Genomic DNA, 24487 nt, shown 5'->3' with positions numbered 1-24487 from the left:
TTTGTGGACTAAGAGAAAAAATGTAAAGATCTGGGCCTCGAACACAAGGGTTAAAAAAAAATAAAATAATAATAATAATAATAATCAACAAACACAGTTATTTTCACATTAGTCCCTTTATTTCCAGAAGACTCATTATTTGCTTCAATATGGCAAAGATAGTTAATTTGTAAATGATATTAAATATCCACGATTTTAATCCAAGGTAGTAACAAACTGAGATCAGCTTCATCTAATATTCTTTCTTTTCTTAAAAACTTCAAATAAATCGTTTTTGGAATATAGCATGGATACATTTCACTTCTCTGTCAACAAGTTAGGGGAAAATTATCAGACAACACTTTTCCGTCTTAAAACAATACAATTCTCAGAAAATTAACAATTTCATATAAATGCTCTCAATTTATGAATTTAAATTTTGTAAAAAGTATATATCACAGTGATGTCTGTCATTTTCGGGCACGGGTAAAGTCAGTGCGTCGAAAAGCAAAAAGGAGAAAATTGAAATTGAACCAATTCTTTCTTAAAAGACGCTGGAAAAAAATGATAGTATTTAATCTGCAGATTATAATTCTAGTCTTCTACCTCTCTCTCCGATTATGCTACTTAAAAAGCTTTTAAGCAAGAGGCACCTATCTTTTTTCGTCATTTCAAACAGCAACTACAAACTAGAAGTGCAAATTATACATGACCTAGAAGCTTCCAGCTACTGCCCCTTCATTCAGTTTCATTTCAATCCTGTAGTGCAAATTACGGGAACAGCTCTCGCAAGTCATGCTCGAAATAGTCTTCTCAACCAAACAGAACCCTTAAAACTCCTAACACAAATACTGACCAATAGCAATTGCACTTCACATTTCACCAACAAATGACCATGGTAATGACAGCGGACATATGAATGGAAGGGCACTACACAATCTTACACTGGAAGAAAAAAAAAAAGCCCTCCTGACACACACAAAAAAAGGACAGACGCACAAACAACTGCACACGTTCGAGAGATGTTCTCGGTTAAGTTCAAAGGCAAATGGTAACTGACTACTGAAGTGATTAGCTCATGGAACGACCTACACGTATGAGCAGTAGCTTGGCACGAAGAGTGAGACTTTAGTGGTTCCGGTTAACATTCAGAAGTAACACTGACCACAGTCAAGTGCTTAAAACGAACAGTTTGGAATACTTTAGATTAATCACAGCATTTGTAGTTCCAAGTAACATCTTATTCAGTGCTCAGACCACAAGAAGAACAGGTGGTGGCGAAAAAAGATCCCTTTTTCGCTTTATGACATACAAATCTGTTTTGCATAGATTTGAAAATGTCAAAGCAAACGGACTGAAGACGACTCTCACTGTCAGGATGAGAAAGGTGTCAGTAGGCTTTCCAAAAAGTTACTCGTTTGACCTTCTGTGCTCACGGCACAGCTTCCCAACAAGCTAATGAGTGTAACATTATAAATTCCAACAAGGTAAGATTGTCTGAAGGTACGCACCATTACAAGATTTTTACACCCCACCTTGGAAAAGAACAGCTTTAGTGGGATTTGAGCATACTGATACCTCGATATCATCCGTGTCACAGGCTTGGCCACCAAAAGCTCACCCTTTTACAATCACAGGCTCAAACTTCACGTATACTTTTGTATCTTTACTCATAAAGTGACAATGAAAATGTTAGACGCTATTAGGTAGAATTCACAATCAAAGCAAAGCCACTAAGAAACCCATTATTCTGAATAAACCCAAACCAGAAGCACGCCCGGGACGTTTCCCTTACACCAGACGTACCCCTACGCACGAGTGGGAGGGTACATTTCCTTGATCTTCAGTGAATAACAAGAGCAGCACAACGGCATTTAGTGGTGTAAGGGAGGCATTCAGGGGATGCTTCTGGATGTGGGAGTACCTTGGGAGGAGGAATACCTCCTCTTCTTTTACGTCTGCCTCTCTTTCCGCTCTCAAGCTACAGGTGCAAATCCTCTTGCAGTAAAGGCTGCGACATCTCCCAGCTCCTGTGTTTTCTCGAGGGCCGCTGTTTGAGTGTCACTAGTATGACGTAGACCACTAGGAAGCCCAGCACCAAAACCACACCGAGGAACGAGCCCACGATGGGGGCGCAGGAGTACCCGGTGCCCGGAGGGGGAACGGGAGGGTGAGGCGGGACCGGCGTGGTCACAGTGGGCTCTATGGACAGGAGGTCCTGAACATTCGAGAGGGAGCCGTTGTTCGGCATAGGGCGGATGGACAGGATGTGGCACATGAGAGGGTAAAGGTCAACGGAGCGCATGGAGGATTTGACGTAATTCTCACGAAAGGCCGGCCCACGAGCCACGAACACAGGCTGCATGCTACGTAAGCTGTTGTTATAGCCATGGTTTCCCACTGGAGATGAAAAAAAAAGACAAAAACATTTGCATAAGAAGGTGGAAATCTTTGATGTAAATTATTATTCTGTTGCTAATAGACCTTTTATACATCTATATCTGGTTTTCACATCCCATAAATCACAGACCGCTCGTTTTGTTTCCAGATTTATGGGACCTGGCGCCGCAGCTCTACCTGATGATTTACTGCCAAAGCGACTTGCCTCAGCAGACGGGATAAGGCTAAATCAATCACAGCGCAGCCCAAACAAAAACTGAAAATGAAATCACAAAACACAAAGACCTTACATGGAAGCTTAGACAGGCTAACAGCCGCTCCTAAAATTTATCAGTGCTATTACATCCAGAAGATCTGACGTGATTCTCTCAGCGCGCTGTGAGTAAAAATCAATACACTCTATCAGCGCTGCTGCGACGGCAGCTTCAGAGGGTTTAACGGCCATTCGAGCAGGTCCGGGGTCTGCCATAAATCTTACCTTAAAGATACCCTGCGGAGATTTCCGATCCCCAACGCTGCCTGGTCGACATTTCTTTCCTCTATATTTTTGTTTTGTAAACATGCACAACTACACACACGTGCGCGTGCATGCAAGAACATTAGCAATTCTACCAGTGCTGTAATCCCATTCCACTGATCGATGTCACAAGGAATGAGCACAGAAGTGCAGCAATCAGCCGGCGGAGGCGGGGAAGAAGAATGCTGCTAGCAACTAAATATGGATGTATAAAATGTCTCCCGCTGCAGTATCTAATAAAGGCAAATGCCAAATAAATAGAGACAGACATATAATGGAATACCAAGAAACGCAGAGCACATTTTCTTTCAATTGATGTAAACAAAGAAGAATGACTGGGTTTGTGGAGCTGCAGTGTTATTTGTATTGCATTACTCCACAGCGCTCTGTGATGCACTGAGAAACAGAAGGGGCCACTGCTGCACGGGAAGAGGCATGTTTTAGTCATGAATGCATGTCGCTCCCTCTCAAAAACTTTGTTATAGCAGGAAAGCATCATAATACACACATGTGTATCTAAGCAGTCTCACATCGCTTTGTCCCTGAAGACTGAAAGTCTGCTAGTTTTCTTTCCAGCTGCAGGCTCCACCTGCTCATTTCACTCATTAACAAGCCTTCAAGCAGCGAGGAGGAATTAAGCAGTGACATTAGCTGGTGAAAAGACACTCTGCCTCCATGACACATGGGTCTGAACGCTCTAATCTGAGGAGGTGATGCTCAGTAGGTTTTGTATTAGGAAAAAATGATTGCACTTAGAGTTAATGCAATAAAAGCCTCCAAACCCATCCATACACACACACACTCTTTTTAACTCAAACACACTCTTGCTGGTCCTAAGGGAAAGCATATCCAGCTTTCTTTGTTAATTACAGCTGCTCTAAACCAAGCGCTGGTTCAGTGACTGAAATAAACCTTCTGTGAAGCTATTATTAGAGCAGAAAAAAGGCTGCTGCTAAAACAAACTGACAAAACCTGTTTAATGTGCACAGCAACGACTCAGCAGAGCTTTGTGATGTGCGAAAACGTACGCATGAAGGGTCCGGTCCTGTTCTGCATGATGGTCCAGCCTTCTTTGGCCTCTATGACGATGGGCATGATCCTTGTGTTGTGCTGATAATGGTAGTGCTGGGGAATCTCCTCCTTCTTGTACACCACCATGTTCGGGTTTGCATCCACCAGCAGATTATACACCTCGTCGAGTTTCCCTGAAGGACACATAACGAGCGGTAGCAGAAAATCTTTATAGAGGCTGCAAATTCTGATTTATGAACGGCGGCTCATGAGGAACAAAAGTTCAATACTTTAGAGATTAACTGAAAAGCAGCAACTGTATATAAAAGATGGACATAGCTTACAGTTACAGACAGGATGAATATAAGATGACTATAGTTTCTAGGTCAGAAAAATTGAGCAAGTGCAGAAATGCCTTAAGCCTCCATTCTATATGAAGGCCACCAGATGGCGATCACTTCCGGTCCTGTAGAAGTCTATGGGGAAAAATGGCTCAGTCACTGGTTTTGGATCAAATTTAATAAAAATTAAGTTTGTGATGTAAACCTTGGTCATCATGGAGGATTGTCTGTGGTATGAACTGTTAACTAAACTGATAATGTTTAGGTCAGTCCTGCACATCCACTTTCCCTTTTTGGCCAGATAAAGTTCGTTTACAGCTGCAGCTTCATATTTAATATACAAGCATGATGGTGGTGAAGAGGAAAGTGAATGAATTTCCAAAAACATTACTGTTTATACCTTCGTTGGGCAGGATTCCCACCACTGGACTCTTATCCACCCAGGTGTACAGGTCTCTGCTCACGTACTCGTCCAGTTCTATGATCTTCTCAGGAGAAAGCTGAGCCATCCCATGGTCACTGGTCACTATGAGGTTCACTCTGTCATACAACCCTGCCTCCTTTAGCTTGTTTATAAGGAAGCCGAGCTTCTCATCAATCCACGCGATGACTACGTCCATTAAGGAACTCTGAGGTCCAAGGTTGTGCCCGCTCTCGTCAGGCTCCTCCCAGTACAGAACTCCAAAGTCCACCGCCTCAGCTTCTGGTGCAGAGAACCACTCAATAATCCGTTCCACTCTGGTTTCAAAGGAGACTGAGGCGTTGTAGGGGAGGTACTGAGTAGGGTACATGTTGTGGATTTTGACATCAGACCCGGGCCACATCGCTGCCCCGCTCCGTCCTCCAGCTTTCTGGATGGTCACCCAGAGGGGCACAGCCTCCTCCCACCACCGTGAATCATAAACACTGTCAGTCTCCATGGAGAAGGACCTGTTCAGAACAGGGTCGTACATCTCATTAGCCACAATGCCATGCGTCTCAGCATACAGCCCCGTCACTAAGCTGTAATGATTAGTGAAGGTTTTGGTGATGTAAGCATTCTCCACAAACTCCACTTTCACCCCTGTGTCCATGATGCTGCGGAAGTTAGGCGTTGGAACACGGTCAATGTAGTCCCAACGGAAGCCGTCAAAGGACACGAGCAGCAGCTTGGGCCGCTCCGTTACAAGGTAGTCCCTGCTTCCACGGTGGCTTGGGCGATCGAGGGATGCCAGAGGCAGAAGCAGGGCCCAGAGGCAGAGCAGAGGACTGCGGCCTCTTCGCAACAAGTAGCAGAGCATAGTGTGCAGTCTGACGAAACAGCCTACGAAAAAACAACACATTAATGACTACAGCTAGCATTTAACCCCTCTAAGTCTATAACCTGTTATTAATCTATGATTATCTATGGTTTTTACTGAAATCATAGATAAATTATTTAATCCATACAAAGTTAGAAAATCGTATGATAATGCAGACCCAACTTCCAACATTATCTGATCAGCTGCACTTACTGTTTTATTCATCTAGTGCACTTCCTCATCAATATAAAAGTACCGTCTGCTAATCTAGTTTTGGAGGAACTACGTGTGGTTTCAACTAAAGCCTGACAGATTAGATTGGATACTAACCAATCACAGACACGTCCATATACCATTATACGTTTTCTGATACAAGCCTACACAGACATTTGTTTTTTTACAAGAAGCTGTGAGCTAGTTTGTGAAAATGTTCAAAAACATTGAGGGCATCATTTTACCTTCCTTAATGACTGTATGCATTTTATTTTTTCCTCTCAACTTGTCTATTGGAGACAGTACAGGTGACCATTAAAAACAGTTTAAATGTCCAGTGTTCGCACACAGAGGTGCTGCAGCGTCGCTTTTTGTTAACAATTAAGATTTTGCGTTGCTGCAGCTGAAAGAAGGCAAAGATGTAATTTCATATGCAAATGAAACATTAACAAGGGAAAGTTCAAATTGTTCCAGTAATGAAAGGTCACTGCTGTGATGTGAAAAATGTTTGCCTATGCATATTTCTTCTCTAAACAACATCAAAAGCATTAGCTAATGGAGGCTAGACCACCTGATTTATTAACTAATTTCAGCTTTCTAAGCAATAAGCCGCTATTTGCCAACCACGTAGCTGATCTGCTTTATTAGTTTCCTGTTCTGGTTGAATTGAGTCTCATTGTTTGTTTACAGTACAGCAGAGCTCCAGAGAGCTCGTCAGAAGAGTGTTGACTGTCAACAGCCAGTGGCAGCAAGTATTTAATTAGAATATTTGTTGTAACGTGACGTAAATCAGCTTTTTATTGGATGATAAATTCAGCTTCACTGTTCCATTTACCTTTTGGTGACAACACAAAGACTGAGAGGTGGATGGGGAAGGTGAGAAGGAGAAAGCGTTGGATGAAGACAGCAGAGAGCAAAATAAAACAGGTTAGAGTGGACATGAAGGCAAGTCAAGAAAAGTTACAAAGCTGAGGTAACTTCTGCTTTGTCCACAATTTCACATTCTAAATAGAACATGTTAATTGATATAAATATCAGCATTTAACAGGATTCATGTCAATGAACATGGGTTGAACGGTGACATTAATATTAACTGCAACGCGCTCTATGCATGACATTATGATAATTACCCTAACCCTCAAGGGGCTGAGCCCCGTAAAGTTTATGAATGCAAAGGCAACATTTACTGATTACCCAGATTTATATATTAAAATATTAGTAGAGTAAAGTTAGGAAATCAATCATGCAAAAGAAACACACATTTGCACATGTGAGGGCTGTTCCACATAATAACAGATGTCTGGGTTTTGAACTTTTGGCCGAATCAAACAAACAGCTGAAAATGCCTCCTTGGAACTTGCATCACTAATTAATAATAATAAAACTAATGGCTTAATTAAACAAATTATAAAAAAATATATATGTATACATTACACTAAGCTGGTTATGAAAACAATGCAGAAATTAATTAAGAAAATTGATTTAAATAACAACGTAAATGATAAAATAATAATAAAAACGACATTTAGATATTTCAGGTCATGACAGCAAAGATGTCATTGGAAATGTGGCGAGCTGAGGATATCACAACGGCGACACAGAGAGACACTCACATCCAGACGAATTAAAGTGAACCTCCCGACAGTCCGCTACATTATAACAGATCCCGTGTTTTAGCCTTTGTGCTGCATTGCTAACAGCTAAAAAACGCGCAGTTCTGATTGCAACAATAACCACGCACAGCAACGAGTGCAATTTACACGAGTGCAGCGGATGGAGCGACAACGAGGCAGACTACATGCACAAACTGAGAAACACGCCAAACCCCGCTGCTGTCAACGGGCTTACCTTGTTATCAGATCCTGCACTGGCTCGATCCCTGCGCTGCGCGACGAGATAAACAGCCCGACTAGCTGAGTTATGCCAGGAGGAAGTCCCGCCTATCAGCCTGCTGTGTGTTTTTGCCCCTCTGCTGCTTTTATGTGTTTAGAGGCTATAAACCAAAAGCGGATCATATGCAGACAAAAGGCAGTCTGACCGGTGTTTCCTGCAGACGCATGATTCGCCTCAAATTTCCCAGTGTGCACACAAACTGTGTGTGTCCCAATGACGTAATGCCGGACCGGTAAGAGTGATGGGTGGGAGGGTGATCCAGCTTTATAAATAGACATCTGGGTGTCAGAGGGGTTAAGTTTGTCTCGTTTTAAGAGCAAAAAAGAGAACGTTTAAATGTGTCACATAAATAATAAAACGCTGCGTTGGAAATAGTTATATTAAAATGTATTGCTGCTTTAAACCCCTCAGCAGTTTCCTTGAATAATATACTAATGCTGAAACGTGTAATAGGGCAGAGATGTTAAACATAAGGCCAGGGAGCCAGACCTGGCTGAACAAAGGATCCAATTCGACCCACTGGAGGGCTTTGCAAAATGTGAAACATGAACAGAGATGAAGCATCTGTGAGCAGTGAGGAGCAGTGAGTTTTACTTTCATCTGAGAGTCTGAGATCTGAATCTTCATCGATCTTAGAGCCTCTCTACCTGACAGGCACCCTGGCATGCCATACTGCCATATAACACCTTTTTATTTTATTTTATTTTATTTTTTATTTACTGCAAATTTTGTATGAATTAATGAAAGTGCTTCATGTTCAGCTTTCATTGCGTTTTCTGTTTTCTTTATGGCTTCATGTGTTACAGTTTAAGCGTAAGGAGTCTGTGTTGCTGTCCTTGGACTTACACTAGAGTCCGTGACACATATCAGATATGAGATCTTAGGTTCCTGATCATCATTTTAAAAAGCAGATAGCTTATTAATTGTGAATGTTCTCAGAATGTGCTTATTAAATTTCCTTGCAGAAGAAGAAAGTGGGAAAAAGAAATATGAAGAGTTTTATTTGCTATTATTACAGAGATTATTAGAAAAAGGTTTCAGTGGATGGAATTGGGCTTGTATGCGGTGCACATATTAAAATGACTTTCAATCCTCTGTAATTCAGTATTCATCTATAATAATCATGCAAAAGATTGTCCACAAGGTGTCAGTCACGTCCTGCCTACATGCGGGTGTATTTGGGCCTGGGTCTGGCTTTCTTCACATTCTCTACAACGAAATATGGCATCTCAATAATGTCACTGCGTGGTGAGAGCGAGACTATTTCTGACTTGCTGACGAGCACTTCCGTGTCTGCAGAGGCAGCCTCGGCTCTTTTACTGATGTGTACTGCTTCAGCGAGTCATTCGGTTTCCCTTCTCATTTGGAATAGTACAATGAATATGGAAACCCAAATTTTAATCAGACACAGACACGGTGTGTTTAATCTGTCAGAGGAGTGTGGGGGATAACGTTAACCCATATTGTATTAATTTGATAAACTGTACCTTTATTTGTATAAAAGGAACACACTGACATTCTTAACTGACCAAGCATAATTTGATATTTAGCCCTGAGCACAGCCCAAAGAAACTGGAATTTAAGAAAAAGTGGAAGACTTCCTTTCTTTCTTTTATCATCATGTGGGACGATTAAAAGCTTCATGGGTACATAAAGTTCAGCTTTTGTTGTCTAATGTTCCCAGGGGTGGTATAGTGAAGTTGTTTACACGGCTGCTCACAGCAAGACAGCTCTTGGAAAAGCCGAGGCCTTTCTGTGGGGAGTTTGCATGTTTTCCCTGTGCAGGCGTGGATTCTCCTTCTTTTCTAGTTCTCATTCAAAGTGGGCTGAAGCAGGAGGAAACGCAGGGGACAAATTGCAGGAAAAGAAATGACAATGGTTCCATATGAGGTTAAATATTTGTGCTGATTTATACTTTAACTTGTCATCCAGCTGTAGATCTTAGATATTTTATCAGCGAGCGCAGACAAAGATGTTACGGTCACAATGACAAACAGTCTTAATATCTAGACCCCTGGAGCCATCACAGGGCTAATGGAGAAACATACAATCTTTTCTGCCCACATTCACACCTATGGCCAGTTTGGACTATGTGAGGAAGCTACAGTACCTGGAGGGAGCCCACGCAGGCACAGGAAGAACACGCAAACTTCACACAGAAAGGCCCCAGCAGGGAACTAAGCCTTTCAAACCATTCAAGCCTTCTTGCTATGAGAAAACAATGTTAACCACTGTTCCACCCCTATCAAACAAACTAAAGATCAGGCTGAACATGTCCTCTATTATGACTTAATATAGCTTAAAAGGAATGAGCTTGGTTCTGCTTGATTTAAATTTATCAGAGCAATACTAATATCACTTGTGTTTAATGTCTATACCAACTTTTGAGTGTTCGTTATGTCACCCAGAGGCGCTGTACTTATGGCAAATGACCCTGTGCTGCCATAAACCATGACCTCGGTTAAACATTTTGCAATAAGTTTATGTTCCCAGTTTCAAGCTTAAAGTCTTATGAAATAAAACAATCATGTTGGTTTTGTACATTATCTCTCCATCATTACAAGAAGGGGTGACAAACTGGGGCTGTCAGGCTTTTATTGCATGTCGCTAACTTATAAACGTGAGCTGTTTATAGATCAGTTTGTCAGTTAGATCAACGCCTCACTCACAATGTCTGTTTTCAAAAAAGGTGGGATGGCGATATCAAAATGCTCAGCTTCAGATTTACAAAGCACGACTTTCAGACCAACGGGTGACGCCATGTTTTCAATTTCCATCTTTTAGATACAGACTATGAATAAACATTATATTTGTTAAACATGTGAGCATTATTTTATCAGACTATAGGCACTTAGCCTGATTCATTAATAAGTTGTTCATCTCTTTGAACAGCCTTATAGAGATGTTAGCATGCTCTAAAGGCCTAATCTTTCCTTTTAATACAGCCTATCTATCCATTTTGTTCCATTTACCCAATTCAGGGGCACAGGGGTCTGGAGCCTATCACAGCTGTCATAGTGTCAAAGGCAGGATACAACATGGACAGGTCTCCAGGCTGTCTTTGCGAGGAAGCTGGAGTACCTGGAGAAAACATCCATGATACGCATTGTTTAGTGTATATATTGCATTTTCAAAAGTTCGGCGTGGAACATAGATTCATTTTGACCAGCAGAGGTGAAAGAATTCACCAGGAAGTAAGGCGATAAGAAATCAGTGATTCAATGAATAAAAAAGAGAAACAAAGTAACCATGTTTGCCCCACTGACTGGATATTTAAGCAGAAGTGAAACTCATTAAACACGGTAAACTTTAAAACCTAAACTATTTTGTATTGGCTGAAGTCAACCAAACACAAAATTTGCAAAATCTCACTGGCCTGCTGTGAACACAACTCTCTCTCTTTACGTTAACTTACACAGATATGGTTCCATTCTATTAATTTAACCTTTTACACAATGTATTTGCTTTGCATCTTTTGCGTTCACATCAGTGGCAGATTATTGGAAACAGTTCAAATGGTGCCCGTACAAGCCTGTGCAGCATACTGCATACCGTGGCCTTGTGGGTTCAGGTTTTTCCTTGATTTTTTTTAAAACTCTCTGTCTGTATATATAAGCTTGTAGATGCGCCCCATTGTGATTTTCTTTTCTTCCGTTGAGCTGACTGTGTCAATCTATGTGAGAACACTGCAGCTCCCATCAAGCTGGTTCTGGGTTGGTTGGCTTCTACAGCGGTTGTGCGTTCATACCTGTGTGGAAATCAGGGGTTTTGTTTGTTGGCTTGTTTAGGGCAGGAAAGCTCTGCCTATTGTAAAACTGGTTTCTCTGTGCGTTTCTCTGTCTGTTGTTATGTTGAACAAGAATGTGCCTTTTGTTGATTTCTGTGCAGTTTTTTTTATGGCTATTGTGTGTCAAAACAGTGCAATATGTGCATTTGTATATTGTAGAATATGCTGAAAACAGTTGCTTTGTAAGTTCTGGATGTTTATTGTTTCTAAGTTCAAAATTGACTATACCTACTCATGGGAGCACTAAACAGTTAAACGCCTGTTTTAAAGCTTTAATAGAAATTTAAACTCCTTGTAGCGGCGTAATTTAGAACATCACGAGATTTAGCTCAGATTTGGAGTAGAAACAGAAAGTTAGCGAAAAGAAATGAATTGACACCTTCTATCCTGAGTATTTGGTTGACTTCTTTGACTGGATGGCTGAACGAAATGTTTTTTCTTCTTTATTTGAGCTGCTTGAAGGTAGCACCTTGGCCTCTTAGAAAATGTGAATGGCATTTTTTTCCAGTACTTGCTGATGTACTAAGAGGATGTGATGCATGCAATCAAAAAGACGTTCATTCCAGGCGATAGGTGTCTGTCATTCTGGTTTATTTTGTCCATAAGAAGAAAGCAGGCAAAAGAACAAAGTGTCATGGCTCCTAGAATAAATAAATATATTATAAGCCACCGCTAGTAAAAAAGTCTAATGACAATTAATAAATAATTTCTACAGAATTTTTCAAATGTTTTTCTCTGTGTTCAAATCATCTGCATGTAGTTGCACAAAATGTGTAGTTTTTATAAAGGCCATTCATCCATCAAGCAAAGGAGATTCTTCCTGTTAAAAAGGGGTTTTTCCTTCCCACTGTCACCAAGGCGCTTGGTCGTCTTATTATGGGGATTTATCTGTATTATTGTAGAGTCTTTATCTTACAATATAAAGCATTATAAGGAAACTGTCATTGTGATTTGGTGCTATAGAAATGTATAAATATATAAATGAAATTGAAATTCTGAACACAGTTGTATTCTTGATGGTGCCTCCACTGTCAGTAACACTGTTATACCTAAGCACAGATATCTACCTTGGGTTCATTTTGTCCTTCGGGTCATGATGAGTGCGCAGTTTGGCTTATCAGGAGGGCAGTTTTGGGTCATCTGAGTTCACTTGGGGCAACCAAGGCTGACCAGATGGAAAGCTGGGATTACAAGTGAATCCTTTGCCTGACTACAGGGGTCCTAAAACTTCCCAAGAGGTAATTAAATTCAAAGGTATGTTATGTTAAAAATTGTACTGTGCACATGAATGACAGATTTGGTTTCGTGATCTACAACTTGATTTAATTCTGACTTTATTTCTAGGATGCAAATACAAATGCAAAAAAAGCACTTGTGCACAATATTCGTAACCCTGTCTGACACGCTGAAATCTAACACAGTACACACACACCCCCACCCCCCGTATTGCATCGTTTTACAGACCATCACGTTCCTGAAGGGAATGTGACAACCTTTTTGCAGAAACGTTGTGTATGATTTCTCTAGTTCTCTGTAGCAGGGAAACCCCTACAAGACACAGTACCTTCCAGCTTTTCTGGATCTCGCCTGTGGCTGACATTGTGCCATTGTGCCCATTTTTTCTGGTCCTTTGTATTTTATTTACAACATTCTCTCTATCCCATCCTACATTACCCAGATTCACCGGGAGGGATCTGCGCACAAAGAGCGCGTAGCCAATCGTTGGGAGACTCTGGTAAATTTCGGCCAATGCCCGCGACCCTCTTATTTACATAGAGACGAGACGATCCAATCGGGAGTCAGCACAGGAGTGGATTTTGACTTCTCTGCCCAATGGCTGCGGAAGGTGTAAGTTTTGGGGGAGTGCATATAATCAACATATTATCGAAGGTGCTTAGATATTGATCCCGTATTTCGAGGTAGTTCAAATTCACCTATCTTGGCCCTTTGGCTTTGACCTTTATTTTGCTCGGTGGAGAATTATTGACGCATAAAATGCCGAAGAGAAAGGTGAGTGTCGTCCCTGCGTGCAGCACACTTCACTGTAGTTTTTTCGAGCTCATGCAATCGAGGAAAAATGGGAATAATATTTTGTGGCGACGTCGAGGCAGGTGAGGTGATGCCAAAGTTTGAGGAAACGTCTTTTCGACCGCAGCCTTTCACGCGTAGGCGTTAAACACCCACTTATTAATAACGGATATTTTATATGCGACATTTTGGGGCTTTTTTCATTATAAATCCCCTAGTGTTCATCCCAATGGCCGTTCTTGTGGTCGTTTCCCCCCCCTGCCACTTCCCTGTCCACAGTGCGCACCGGTGAATGTTAGAGCCGCTGGATGGATGGACGCGTAAATCCTGTTGGAGACGTGCGCTGTGATCATTCTTCTGGGCGCATTTCACTCATATAGAAGACTTGTAGATTCCTAATAATGCGTGATATATGTAATATTAAATAAACAAATAAAATAAAAGCCCTCCACCTCCCTGTCTAATTTTGGTTCTCCGGGTGGTGATGAATATGGCAGGCGCCACGCAGAATGAACGAGCCCTTAGCCCCATGAAGAGAAAGGAATAAAGGGGGGGAAGGATCAGGGACAATCGCCGCTGTGTGAAAAGAGGCCGTGGCTCTTATCTGAACAGGACTGCACGACAAGCTCCTGTGCATTGTATCAGCGCATACATGGAAATTGGCTTTTCTGACACCTAAAAAAACGGCTATTGTCCTCGCAGATTCGCCTTTGAGGACAGAGAATGGGGGGCCTCTAGGGGCGGAGGTCGCCCACATGCAAATGATGCAAATAATGTGAATGTCAACCTGCGAGCTAAACCAATATTTTTTTTCGGTTTTTTTTTTTCATGGTGGGAGTGGGCGCGCTTCTCTCGTGCGCCGTCCCTGCCTACCTGGAGCCGGGAAATACAGTGTCCATTAGGAGCAACAAATGACGCCCGTGTTGTTAGTTAATAAGCGCCCTCCCCCGAGTGAATCGATGTTTATGGTCCATTATTCTTTTTTTTTCTCTTTTTTTTTGCACGTAAGCAAGATGCCTCCATTAAAAAAATGGAATTAACCAGAGAGATTGTGGCATCATCATATATCATCATCACATAATGTGATTTGCATCTGTGGAGAATTTTGGTCACGTGTGATGGAAATTGTGCTTTGATTATGTGAAACATTAAACAGTGGTTTTATTATTTTTTAAGACCATTGATTTCTGGGGGAAATTATTTGAATCCTTTTCTTAAGAAGGATTAAATTTAATTGTGATTACATTCTTCTTGTCATTCGGCCAGAATGAGAAAAACCCTCCTCCATCATAAAATCCTCAAATATTATGATGTAAATAATATCTGAGGATTATTTTTTTGTAAGTAATCAAAAACATGCTAATTGTTTCAGCTATTGTTACAGATGTGTTATACCATGAGTAGTAAGTGATATTTCCATTAAGACATCCTGGAATCTGTTTTGGTTCACAGAGATAATTCACTTGTGCATGAGAAAAATTAAATTTGAACTTTTTTTATATGTTCATTTTATTTCCTGTAGTCCCCAGAGGCTCCTGAGGGCAAGGAGGCCCCCAAAGTCACAAAACAGGTAGACGCTTTGTGAGTGTGTGTGCTGTGTGTGTGTGCGTGGCGGTGTTTCCGCGTGCTGTGTGGACTGTATGAGTGAAAGAATACTCACATGAGGAGTTAATGATTAGGACACGTGTAACAGTCACCAAGTAGATCGTCTCGAGAGCAGTTGGCAAAGGTACAACTGATATCTCTTTCTCTCTCTCTCTGTCACTGTCTCTCCCTCGCTTTCTCTCTCTTGTTGATCATTTGTTGCTCCGGTAGCCCACCAGAAGGTCAGAGAGATTGTCAGCGGTAAGTTTCACTCTCCCCTCTCTCTGTCTTCACCTCTGTCACTGTCCACTCTTTCCTCTCAGTGTCAACCCCTCATCCCGCCGGGCTAAAACATGTCACATTACCAAGGCTCAGAGTAAAGTCCTCTCGACCTTTATGGATTTCATCAAGGCAATCGCCAATTAAAAGAGCTCCATAAATGTTCTCCGAGAGGACTGGCTCCTGGCTTGGTATGCATGTCTACTCTCTGTTGTCTTTGCCCATTCTCAGTGTTGTATGTTGCACAACTTGTTGATGTTCAGGGCTGCATGACTGCCACCAGTGGCGTTATGAATTCTGTAATCATGTGGATGAAAATAAGTATTTTCCTTGATGACGTTATGCCTAATTTGTATTAAGCTATTGATTGTGAATGGCATTTTAAAACAATGTTATCTGAAATATAGTGTTATTTTTATGTGGTCTAGCAGCCCTGCCGTGCAGTCATTGTGTTTGTGTGTGCGTACTTTGCATGTTAAATCCACCGGTGCTGGGTCTTTTTACCCCGTCTATTTGCATGTGCTATTGAAATCATGGGTATCAAACTGGCGAAGAACAGCCTGAATTCTCTTTAATTCTTTCATTTGAACAAAATCTCTTTTTGGCATATGTAGTCAGTCTCCTCTAATTACATGTGCAACACAATTTGTAGATAGCAGTTGTTCGTTAAAGGCCACAATTTAATTATTTCTGATTCAAGCAACCTGTCAACATCTAGACATACTTTTTGGCTTTGAAAAGTTTCTCAGCACCAAGAAAAAAGAGAAAAAAACCTGAGTTATTAATGCATTCTCTGCCTCTTTCACACTTTACGCAGTCATTTAATAGCTTTTGAGGGGCTGGTTCTTCTCTGTAAGTTTGACACCCTTGATTTAAACATTAGTTTGACATTTTGAGCCTATGTAATTCTTGCTAAGGGTTTCATGGGAAATCTTTATCACTTTCATCTCTCATTTCTGTATGCTAGATATGCTAGCAGTTAGCTTGGCTTAGCTTAGCATAAAGACTGGTAGCCAGTCTTTATGCTACCTAGGCTTGTCCAAAGGTACAAATTAACTACTTGCACCAAAAAAATGTATGGTGTAAGTTCTTTTTTTTTTTTTTTTTTTTAAAGGGTATGTGATACCATGTCTGTGTAGCCACAAGGTTGGTTTGTCTACACTACAAGCTGTGCGTGCCTCATTCAAGCTAACGCCAAGTAGCCTGAGGTTTAGCTACAGTTAAAGTGCCTCTTATCCTTTTATTTTCAACTCTAAGTCACCCTAGCAAACAATTTCTTAGCTGTAGCTTTACTTTTTAAATGGTATCTTTAGGCAATTTGTTACTAGCAGGATTGACCCTCTTCAGCACAGTTTGTCTTAATTCAAGCCTTTTTATTTTAGATCTCATGTGCTGTGTCAGACATTTCTTGAGCAAAACAGAGATATTGTGAGAATAAATCACATGATTTCATTTCATCACAGCAGCGTTACTGTAGCTTGTGGCTTCAGGGTAACATGGTCCACACGCAGCAGCCTAAAAAAATGGCCAGAATCTTTGCTCCCATCTGATAAAATCATTGCACAGTGGTCTTAGGTCAGCCCACATCTGATATTTAAAACCCATGGGAATATGATGAAAGCCCATGGGTTATGAAATATGGTGCAAGTACTTAATCATTATCAATATTTGGGCTACAGTAAGATCAAGTGCAGACATTTCAGTCAGCAGGCTTTGGGTTAATCTCAGTGAATAACTCTGTACAGCAAAGTAGCTGAAACTGCTTTCAAAGAGAAAAGAGAAAAGAGAACTCTAGATAATATAGATAAGAGCAACATGTCTTCATAAACTCTGAACCATGAATCAGTTCTGACAGGATTTATTTATTTATTGTAATTTTCAGAGACCTGCTCCACCCAAGCCTGAGGCCAAGCCCAAGAAAACTGTCGTCAAGGTGAAACAGATTACACACACACACACACAAACACACAAACACACACTAAATTATTTGTAATAATTTGCAAAAATCTGAGGAAATTGGCTGCCTTTTAGTATTAGTTTATATGACTGTCCAAAGCTGCTGGATTGGAAAAACAAAACACAAACTGAAAGCAGGCTTAACTGTGATGAGTATGTATGCAACAACTCAGGCTATTTTTACTTGAAAACAAAGAAATGGGGGGTAGCTCGAGACTTGTGTACATTACTGTACTGTTACTGAGTTTTTACAGAATCACATCACTCTAGCTTTAGCCTTATTTATATTAACTCCCAGTATATTTTGGAAGATTATATTGGTTACTTCACGGCCTTGCTCTGAGCTGACATCTTAGTACTTGCCTTGAGATCCTTGGGCAGATCCTTTGTGTCCTCCAGGGGCCTGGCTGTAGCCTGAAGGGGATAGAGCATTAACATCCCAAAGCTCTGGAAAGGTCATTTTCTGAACCACTTATTTCCTTTAAGATACAATATAAAATAGAGAAGTCCTTTCCTGGTTTTAGTCAAGTTTGATTTTTTTAACTGTAACCGCTGTGTATTGACTCTTTGCTGCCCTTGTGAAGCTTTTGCAATGCTGATTTAGAAAATGTTACTATAATTATCATTATATGCACATTATGTTATTCTCACTTGTTCTGTGCAGAAGGTGGTAGATGATAAGGGGGCAAAGGCAAAGAAAGGTGGTGCTAAGGGGAAGAAGGAAGACGGTCCTGCCCAGAATGGAGACACCAAGGCCAATGAGGTATGAGGAGGGGAAAATAAAAACATGATGTAATTTTTAAATAAAATGTAGGAAAATTATATTCAGTTCTAAAAATAATAATCTTTATTTCCTTATCCTGTCAATTTGTGTACAAACGAACATTAATTACAACAAATACGCCACACGTCTGTTTTCGCTCACATGGATATACCCTCACACATAAACACACACACACACACACAGATCTATGTGTCTCGTCCGTCTGTCAGTGTGTCTTCCATCAGAAGCACGGCTCCCTCCATGATGTCAGTGAGAGGACAGAGTGAGACAGTCAGAGTTAAGGGTATGGTTGAGTGTCTCTAACTGGTCTTTGGTATGTGTGCTTGGACACTAACGTGCTGCTAATAGTCGCGTCTGCGTTAACAGGGAAAACATTTACTCGCTGTGCTTTGCAGTGCTGTGTTTATTAGAGTGTTTGGGAAACACAATGAAGAAGTAAGGATGTCCCGCTTGCTCTCTGTGTGCAGTGAAGTGGGTCTGACACAACTTTTTCCATTAGCAGGAAGGTTAGCTGCTGCTCACAGAGCTGCAATGTGAAATGTGCTCTGGTTCACGAACAGCTGACTCCACTATTGACCAGAGGGGTGTAGTGGGAGGTGAGATTAACGGGTTACCGAGCTATGTTTAGCTTTTAGGCAGAGTTTTCTGTGTCACTAGTGACTTTCTTTTTACTCGGCAACATTACCGTGTTTGCTTTTTCTAAACTCATAAGCTTTACGTTCAGATTTTCGGTACACTTCTAAGTACAAATATCTGCTTGAGGAGTATATTTTGTATGCAACCTGTTGAGCAATATCTTACTAACACCACCATGAAGCTCAGCTTCAGCAGCCCAAACTGGGCGTCACGGTGTCACTGGAGTTTGCATGCATTCAGCTGGTGATGCATAAAATGTATGAATGTTTTTATGCTTGGCTCTAACCTGCTGCTAATTCTTCTTTGTGCTGCAACTAGAACCCAGGTGAGAAAACCGATCAACTGCATCTCCAAAATGATTATAACTAATTAAAACTAATGTAGACGTTAAAAAACAATTTAGTTGACCAAAAAAATTTAAAAAATTAAAACTAATGAAAACTAAATTTTGTAAAGTTGGAAAACTAACAAAAAAATATAGAGAAAATATTCTTAAATGTAGTATTTGTTTCTTTAGCAAAAATATTATTACAACTCACCTGACGAGGCTTTGATGAACATGTTTACTGGATGTCCACAAGACTGTGAGTCAAAACATAAAATAATTATAATAGAAAGTTTAAGACACTCCAACTTAATTAACAAAAATTAAACTAAAACTAAGCATTAAAAACTCAACTGAAACAAAAAAAAAGAATGCACTCTGGAAACTTCAGCTAAATTACAAATCATAATGAAATAAAAATAAAAAGTAATATACAAAATACAAAACTATAACAAATCTGTACATTTGCAGGTTGTTTATTGACAGTTTTAGATGAATACAGTCAATTTGATTTTGATATAAAGTGATTTTCATATCTTCTTCGTTAGGTTATGGCACAGACTGAACAGACTGTACCCTGATCTTTGTTTAAAAGTATTCATTTAAAAACATCAGAGCTGTGATGCGCAGTTGTTACGTTTCTAACCAACAACAGCACAGCGAGAGTGCCAGGTATGATTATGTTTCTGCTCTGTGCGCTTGTGATGATCACAGATTCCCAAAATTATCCTTTTTCTCAGCATCACTGTCGTCTTGTTTGGTACAGTGTTGCATTGCACTGTTTTATAATCGGTGCTCAGTCAACTGACTTGTCTGATGTGCCTGGGTTAACAACAAAAGTTGTTAACCACTATTGTGCTACCTGTTGCCTCTGAGGGTGTTAGGTTTGGTCAAACCAACTAACACAAAGAAAACCTGGCTGTGCTGAACTTAGCTCTCAGAGGAGATCGCAACAAAATTATTGCTAAGTCAGGAGAGAATGTAAAAAGTAAGTAAGATAAAATAATTGTGCCGCTGCAAAATTTTAGCTTGAAAAAAACGAGTGATGAGTTGAGCTAACAGCTTGAAGCTCCTCATTGGCAAATGAGGTCATATGTTACCTTGAAACTCATGAACACCGACCTGCCTGACTTTGTAAATTTCTTATTGAAGGTTGACTTCGGTCGAATCGCAGTACTGATAGTTCTGCTTTTTACTGGAGGTTTGAGAGGTCCATAAATAGAAATCAGCCACTGCTGGCAGTAAGTGAGTAAATGTGGTGTTTTGTTGGGGAAATGAATTGAGCCATTAAAGAAAGAGCCTGACATTTGGATAAATAGGTTGCTTTTACCTTATGAAAAAGAAATTATAGCACTTTGTCTGTGTGTCTGTACAGTACAAATGAAGCCAGGCTTAGCTTAGCATAAGCCATTTTTACACATGAACAATGGGAAGAATCAGGCTGGGATATTTCTGACAGTTCTTCTTTCTGACATGTAAACCACAGCAGGAAACAGCTTCAGATGCATCTACCCTACCAGAAATACTCCATGTGGTTTAAGGTGATGTTCTGCCTGGATAGAGCAGTTTGTGAGTTTGTGTACTCATATGCACCTTTGTTGGGAGATGTCATGAAAAGTTCAAAGCTGCAAAGTGGATGTGTTTAAACCCCTTTAAAGTCTGAATGCCCATAGAAATATCTTGTTGGTGTGTTCAGGTGAATCTTGACAACTTTGGATGGAGCCAGGCTAATTTTATTTCTGTATGTGGCTTTTATGCTAAGCTACGCTATCTCCTGACTGTAGTTCATTTCTAGCCAACCACCTGCTACTTCTGGCTTAATATTCAGCATATAGTCATAAAAGTGTTATCGAGCTCATAGATGGCCTTCATTCAAGCGCTGGAATAGATTGTTTACTGATCGGGAGGTTGGTAGATTGATCCCTGGTTCCTCCCATCTGTAACTTTTTGTCAGTATAAGCAATAATAGGCTACATTTAAGAAGTGCAGTCTAAGAAAAATGAGTGGTACAGCATTACAGCTTGACCAATAAAGTATTTTTAAGACCGATACTGATACCAATATTTGGTCATTTAAAAAATCTGAGATAAAAATCATGATAAATAAGTCAAAATATTTTTTTCTTTAAGTTACATGAAATATATAATTTGTCATGAGTAGTAGGGCTGCGGCATATAGCAACATCCACAATAATCCCGTAGTATTATTATTATGTAGTAGAAAAATGTCATATCGCAATATCTTGCTTATCTTGTCATAAATGACTCCAGCAAGTAATGCTAGCTGCTCTCCGTATGAGAGGAAAAGCAAACGATGGGTGGAAATTACTGACGTGGTTACACGGTGTAAAACTAGGACTGTAAGAAGCTAATAAAAAGCTTCGTTCAAGATACAATAGAGAAAATATTTTACATTTTTATTATGTAATTTATTTTTAGTTATTGTTAAAGTAAAGCGTTACGCAATTATTTTATACTTAAAATGTCCGGTGAGGAAACTACTTAGGCACCTTGTTTAAATACTTCAAACTAGGAAGTGTGCCATCAGTGCCAGCGGCTCATTGGATACAAAGGATGGAAAATGTAGAAACGCAGCTGTCTGCAAGCATCAATAAAATGTAGTTCAGTATTGTTTTTTCTCTATCGTCAGAAATATCATAATTATAGATTTTCTTGAAATTTTGAGGAAATATCACCCACCCCTTATCTGTAGTTATTTATTTACTCATTTACACTCTGCTCAACTCTGCCGTTTGTTGTGTTTGTGGGGTTCCAAACATTTGTTGCCAACTTGGCAGTTGCAGAGTGCTAATAGCTGGGCAAACCGTGTTCCTGCCGTCTGTTCTTTACTTTTTAAATTTTCATTTATTGGTTGTCATAAATGTCCATGCTGATAGACTGGTAAAGACCTAAAAAAGACATGCGCGAGACTGAATGTAAAGAATCAAACAAGACTTCTAGGTAAGAGTTTAAAAATATGACATTTATATAGCTTTTATTTTACAGACTTAGCGCAGTCTCACACCCAAGATGTGACCTGTTTATCCTTTGTTACACTCAATGTTTACAGACAGTATGACAAAATGCAAGAAGACTAAAATAGAAACTAGTTATTGGCATCCCCAGCAGAAAACGAGGAAACAATACGACAAAAGTGAAATAAATAAGGTGCTGATTTAGCTCAGTGGTTGGGGTGGCTGCCAGGCCAAAGCGGCATCGAAATGGGTTTGCTTTTGACCCGAGCCGCTTTGGTGCATGTCCTACCTGCTTCAGTGAAAACTATCTAATAAAGATGTGAAAAAACACATTAGCTCAACTTTTAAAATATTTATAAGCCCAGAATTTCTACACAGACAAGCATCCCTATAACTCCCTGTAGTTGTTAGCAAAACCATCCATTTAACTCATTTGGAAAGCCTTTTACTCTACAGACAATAAACCAAAACATTAAGTGATCTTTATGCAAAATAAGTTTGGATCTACACTGTTTGAAGGGTTGGTTACCACAACTCACTGGTTGGGTTTTCCCCTCCGTGTACCTCATTGGCCCTCTTGCGTCTCCTGGGGTAAATAATGGCTACACCTGCATGTGTGTTTTTCACCTCCAGGTAACTGAAGCAGCAGAAGAGGCGACCGAGGAGAAGGCGTAAAGGCACGGGCGCGTCCATCGACTCGCCCCCTCTGACTCCATGGCAGCAAAGCATCTTTTTTTACTGACGATTTTGTACCATGCTGAATTTTTTTTAGACTTGTGATAGTAGAGATGGACAACCAGCAGCCCCACCTCCCGTATCTTCACACTCCTTCCCCCACCTCCTGTTTTTGCTCCATTCTCCTCCTCCCCCCAGCATTCTGTATTGCTATACTGTATGCCTCTTAGAAGCAGAAAGGCAGAATGAAGTGGTTTTATCAGACAGCTGCAGATGTTCTTTGTTTTGCCCGAGAGGAGCTGTAAACAAGACTTTTTTTAAATCTATAAACCGGCTCTACCTTCATTCGTAGTTATGCTTCTCTATAATACATCACTTACTGGCACTTTGCCTGCAATCGGATGATGATCACACCATGATGTAACCCCCTTACGGCTAAGGTGAGCATATCAACAGTTTGGTTGCAGAGCCACAAGAAACCAGTTCCACAGTCACCATGGAGAACATCTGCAGCTTTTTAAAAATCTTACTTTTTAGTCACCACCACTGTGTTTCACATAGCTCCTTTTGTATGTGTATACTGGAGTGAATGTGTTTGTGAGTCTCTGTGCTTGACTTTGTTTCCTCCCCCTTTCCTTTCCTTTCTTTCTTTCTTTTTCTCTCTCCCCTGAACGCCTTGTCCTGCAGCAGAGTGACATAGCAATAATGAGTGGTGCTTCTGTTCTAGACGGCTCTATTGGCTTTGGACCCTCTGGGCTTCTCTGAGTTTCATCCTGTTGGGAGAATATTTTGAAATAAAAGAAAAAGTTGATGTCTCGTGGGACTCTTTTTTTTAGTGTCTCTTCACTCGTTGGTAAATAAAAACATTGTGAAATAGGTTCTGCATTTGGACAGCAATGCCATGTTTTGTTTTTCCCCAGACACTAGTAGGCTGTATTTTAACTGTATGCCTGCACACAGGCTGCTTTTCCTCTCTGTGTTCAGGTTTTACAAGTACTTTTTAACCAACACAAAGCTGCCACTCTGTGTCTGTGTACACTTTTGTGTGCATGTGTGTGAGGTCGCCAGGGGCACGTGGCTGTGTTAAATACAACTGCTGCGTCAGGAAGTGAAAGGTCAGCATTTGCCAGAGTGGTGGGACCAGTGAAAGTGTTGGGTCTCTCCATTGCAGGACAACCTGTCACTCACACTTGTGGGCCTATAGCCTGTTCCTCCCTCTAGCATGTAGAGGTGAAATGATGGCTGTGCAGGTACTGCCACATACTGAGACAAATCTGTACTGAGATGAGCCTCGGTCAACAACATGATGCTTTTTTATCACCATTCAGCTGTTGGATGCTGTAAAACACAAATATTGCTATAATGTGTTTAAGTGGGAAACACCTTTTAACCCAGTGTTACCCCTATAGGTACTTTGGTGTGCTGCAGTGGGACCTCCAGGTTTTTCAAAAGGTTCATTTAACCCTGGAGAACCCATGGGGTCAGATCCGACCCCATTGGTTTACTAGGGAAACCATGGGGTCATATTTGACCCCATGGGTTTTCCAGGGTTAAAAAATATACATAAAATTACTTAAGACACAGAAAGGAGTTTGATCAGCGCACTTGCCCACAAAGAATCAATGGGTGCAATGTATCAGAAAGTTCCAACTCTGTGCAAATATGTCCTTCTAGTGTCCTTTTTTGGTCACATTTAATTTACAAGTTCATTTAATACATTGTTAAACAACAATGTATCTATTTTCTTAACCACTTAACCAGTTTAGGGTTGCGCTGCCAACTCCCCAAAAAATGATTTTTCACCTTCAGTAAACATGAAACAATC

General features: G+C 40.6%; 2 protein-coding genes across 16 annotated transcripts; one reads left to right on the top strand and one right to left on the bottom strand.

Moving 5' to 3' along the window:
- Positions 1–100: 100 nt before the first annotated feature.
- enpp5 (ectonucleotide pyrophosphatase/phosphodiesterase 5) lies at positions 101–7857 on the bottom strand. 5 transcript variants are annotated; one of them, XM_040016853.1, is made up of 5 exons: positions 7590–7857; positions 6577–6597; positions 4649–5551; positions 3925–4101; positions 101–2379 (listed from the first exon to the last, which is right to left on the bottom strand). In XM_040016853.1, exons 3-5 carry the CDS (start codon positions 5526–5528, stop codon positions 1961–1963), a joined length of 1476 nt encoding a protein of 491 aa, XP_039872787.1. In that variant the 5' UTR covers positions 5529–5551; positions 6577–6597; positions 7590–7857; the 3' UTR covers positions 101–1960. The 5 variants fall into 5 exon arrangements, with proteins under 5 accessions (XP_039872787.1, XP_039872788.1, XP_039872786.1 ...); XM_040016854.1 differs by lacking the exon at positions 7590–7857 and adding an exon at positions 7355–7550; XM_040016852.1 differs by lacking the exon at positions 6577–6597.
- Positions 7858–12410: 4553 nt separating this feature from the next.
- On the top strand, positions 12411–23478 carry hmgn3 (high mobility group nucleosomal binding domain 3). 11 transcript variants are annotated; one of them, XM_040016868.1, is made up of 7 exons: positions 13276–13431; positions 14972–15019; positions 15265–15294; positions 17195–17245; positions 17933–18031; positions 18262–18335; positions 22621–23478. In XM_040016868.1, the coding sequence occupies exons 1-6, from the start codon at positions 13417–13419 to the stop codon at positions 18316–18318; spliced, it is 300 nt and encodes a 99-aa protein (XP_039872802.1). In that variant the 5' UTR covers positions 13276–13416; the 3' UTR covers positions 18319–18335; positions 22621–23478. The 11 variants fall into 11 exon arrangements, with proteins under 11 accessions (XP_039872800.1, XP_039872796.1, XP_039872802.1 ...); XM_040016864.1 differs by having other exon boundaries at positions 18236–18335; XM_040016872.1 differs by lacking the exon at positions 18262–18335 and adding an exon at positions 19007–19013 and having other exon boundaries at positions 13277–13431.
- The last annotated feature ends 1009 nt before the right edge of the window (positions 23479–24487 follow it).

This window comes from Simochromis diagramma, unplaced genomic scaffold (genome assembly GCF_900408965.1).
Source record: "Simochromis diagramma unplaced genomic scaffold, fSimDia1.1 OVJJ01000802.1, whole genome shotgun sequence".
NCBI lineage: Eukaryota > Metazoa > Chordata > Actinopteri > Cichliformes > Cichlidae > Simochromis > Simochromis diagramma.
Note: the sequence above shows the minus strand (reverse complement) of the source record. Positions and strands in the feature narration are given on the sequence as shown.

Coding starts and splice junctions, on each gene's coding strand:
- enpp5 (XM_040016851.1), bottom strand. CDS start 6,682: ATGTCCACTCTAACCTGTTTTATTTTGCTCTCTGCTGTCTTCATCCAA. Junction 5,552..6,576: donor CTTTGTGTTGTCACCAAAAG/GTAAATGGAACA, acceptor GTTTTTTCGTAG/GCTGTTTCGTCAGACTGCAC. Junction 2,380..3,924: donor CAGGACCGGACCCTTCATGC/GTACGTTTTCGC, acceptor TTTCATCTCCAG/TGGGAAACCATGGCTATAAC.
- hmgn3 (XM_040016862.1), top strand. Junction 15,020..15,264: donor CCCCCAAAGTCACAAAACAG/GTAGACGCTTTG, acceptor TTGCTCCGGTAG/CCCACCAGAAGGTCAGAGAG. Junction 15,295..17,194: donor GGTCAGAGAGATTGTCAGCG/GTAAGTTTCACT, acceptor TGTAATTTTCAG/AGACCTGCTCCACCCAAGCC.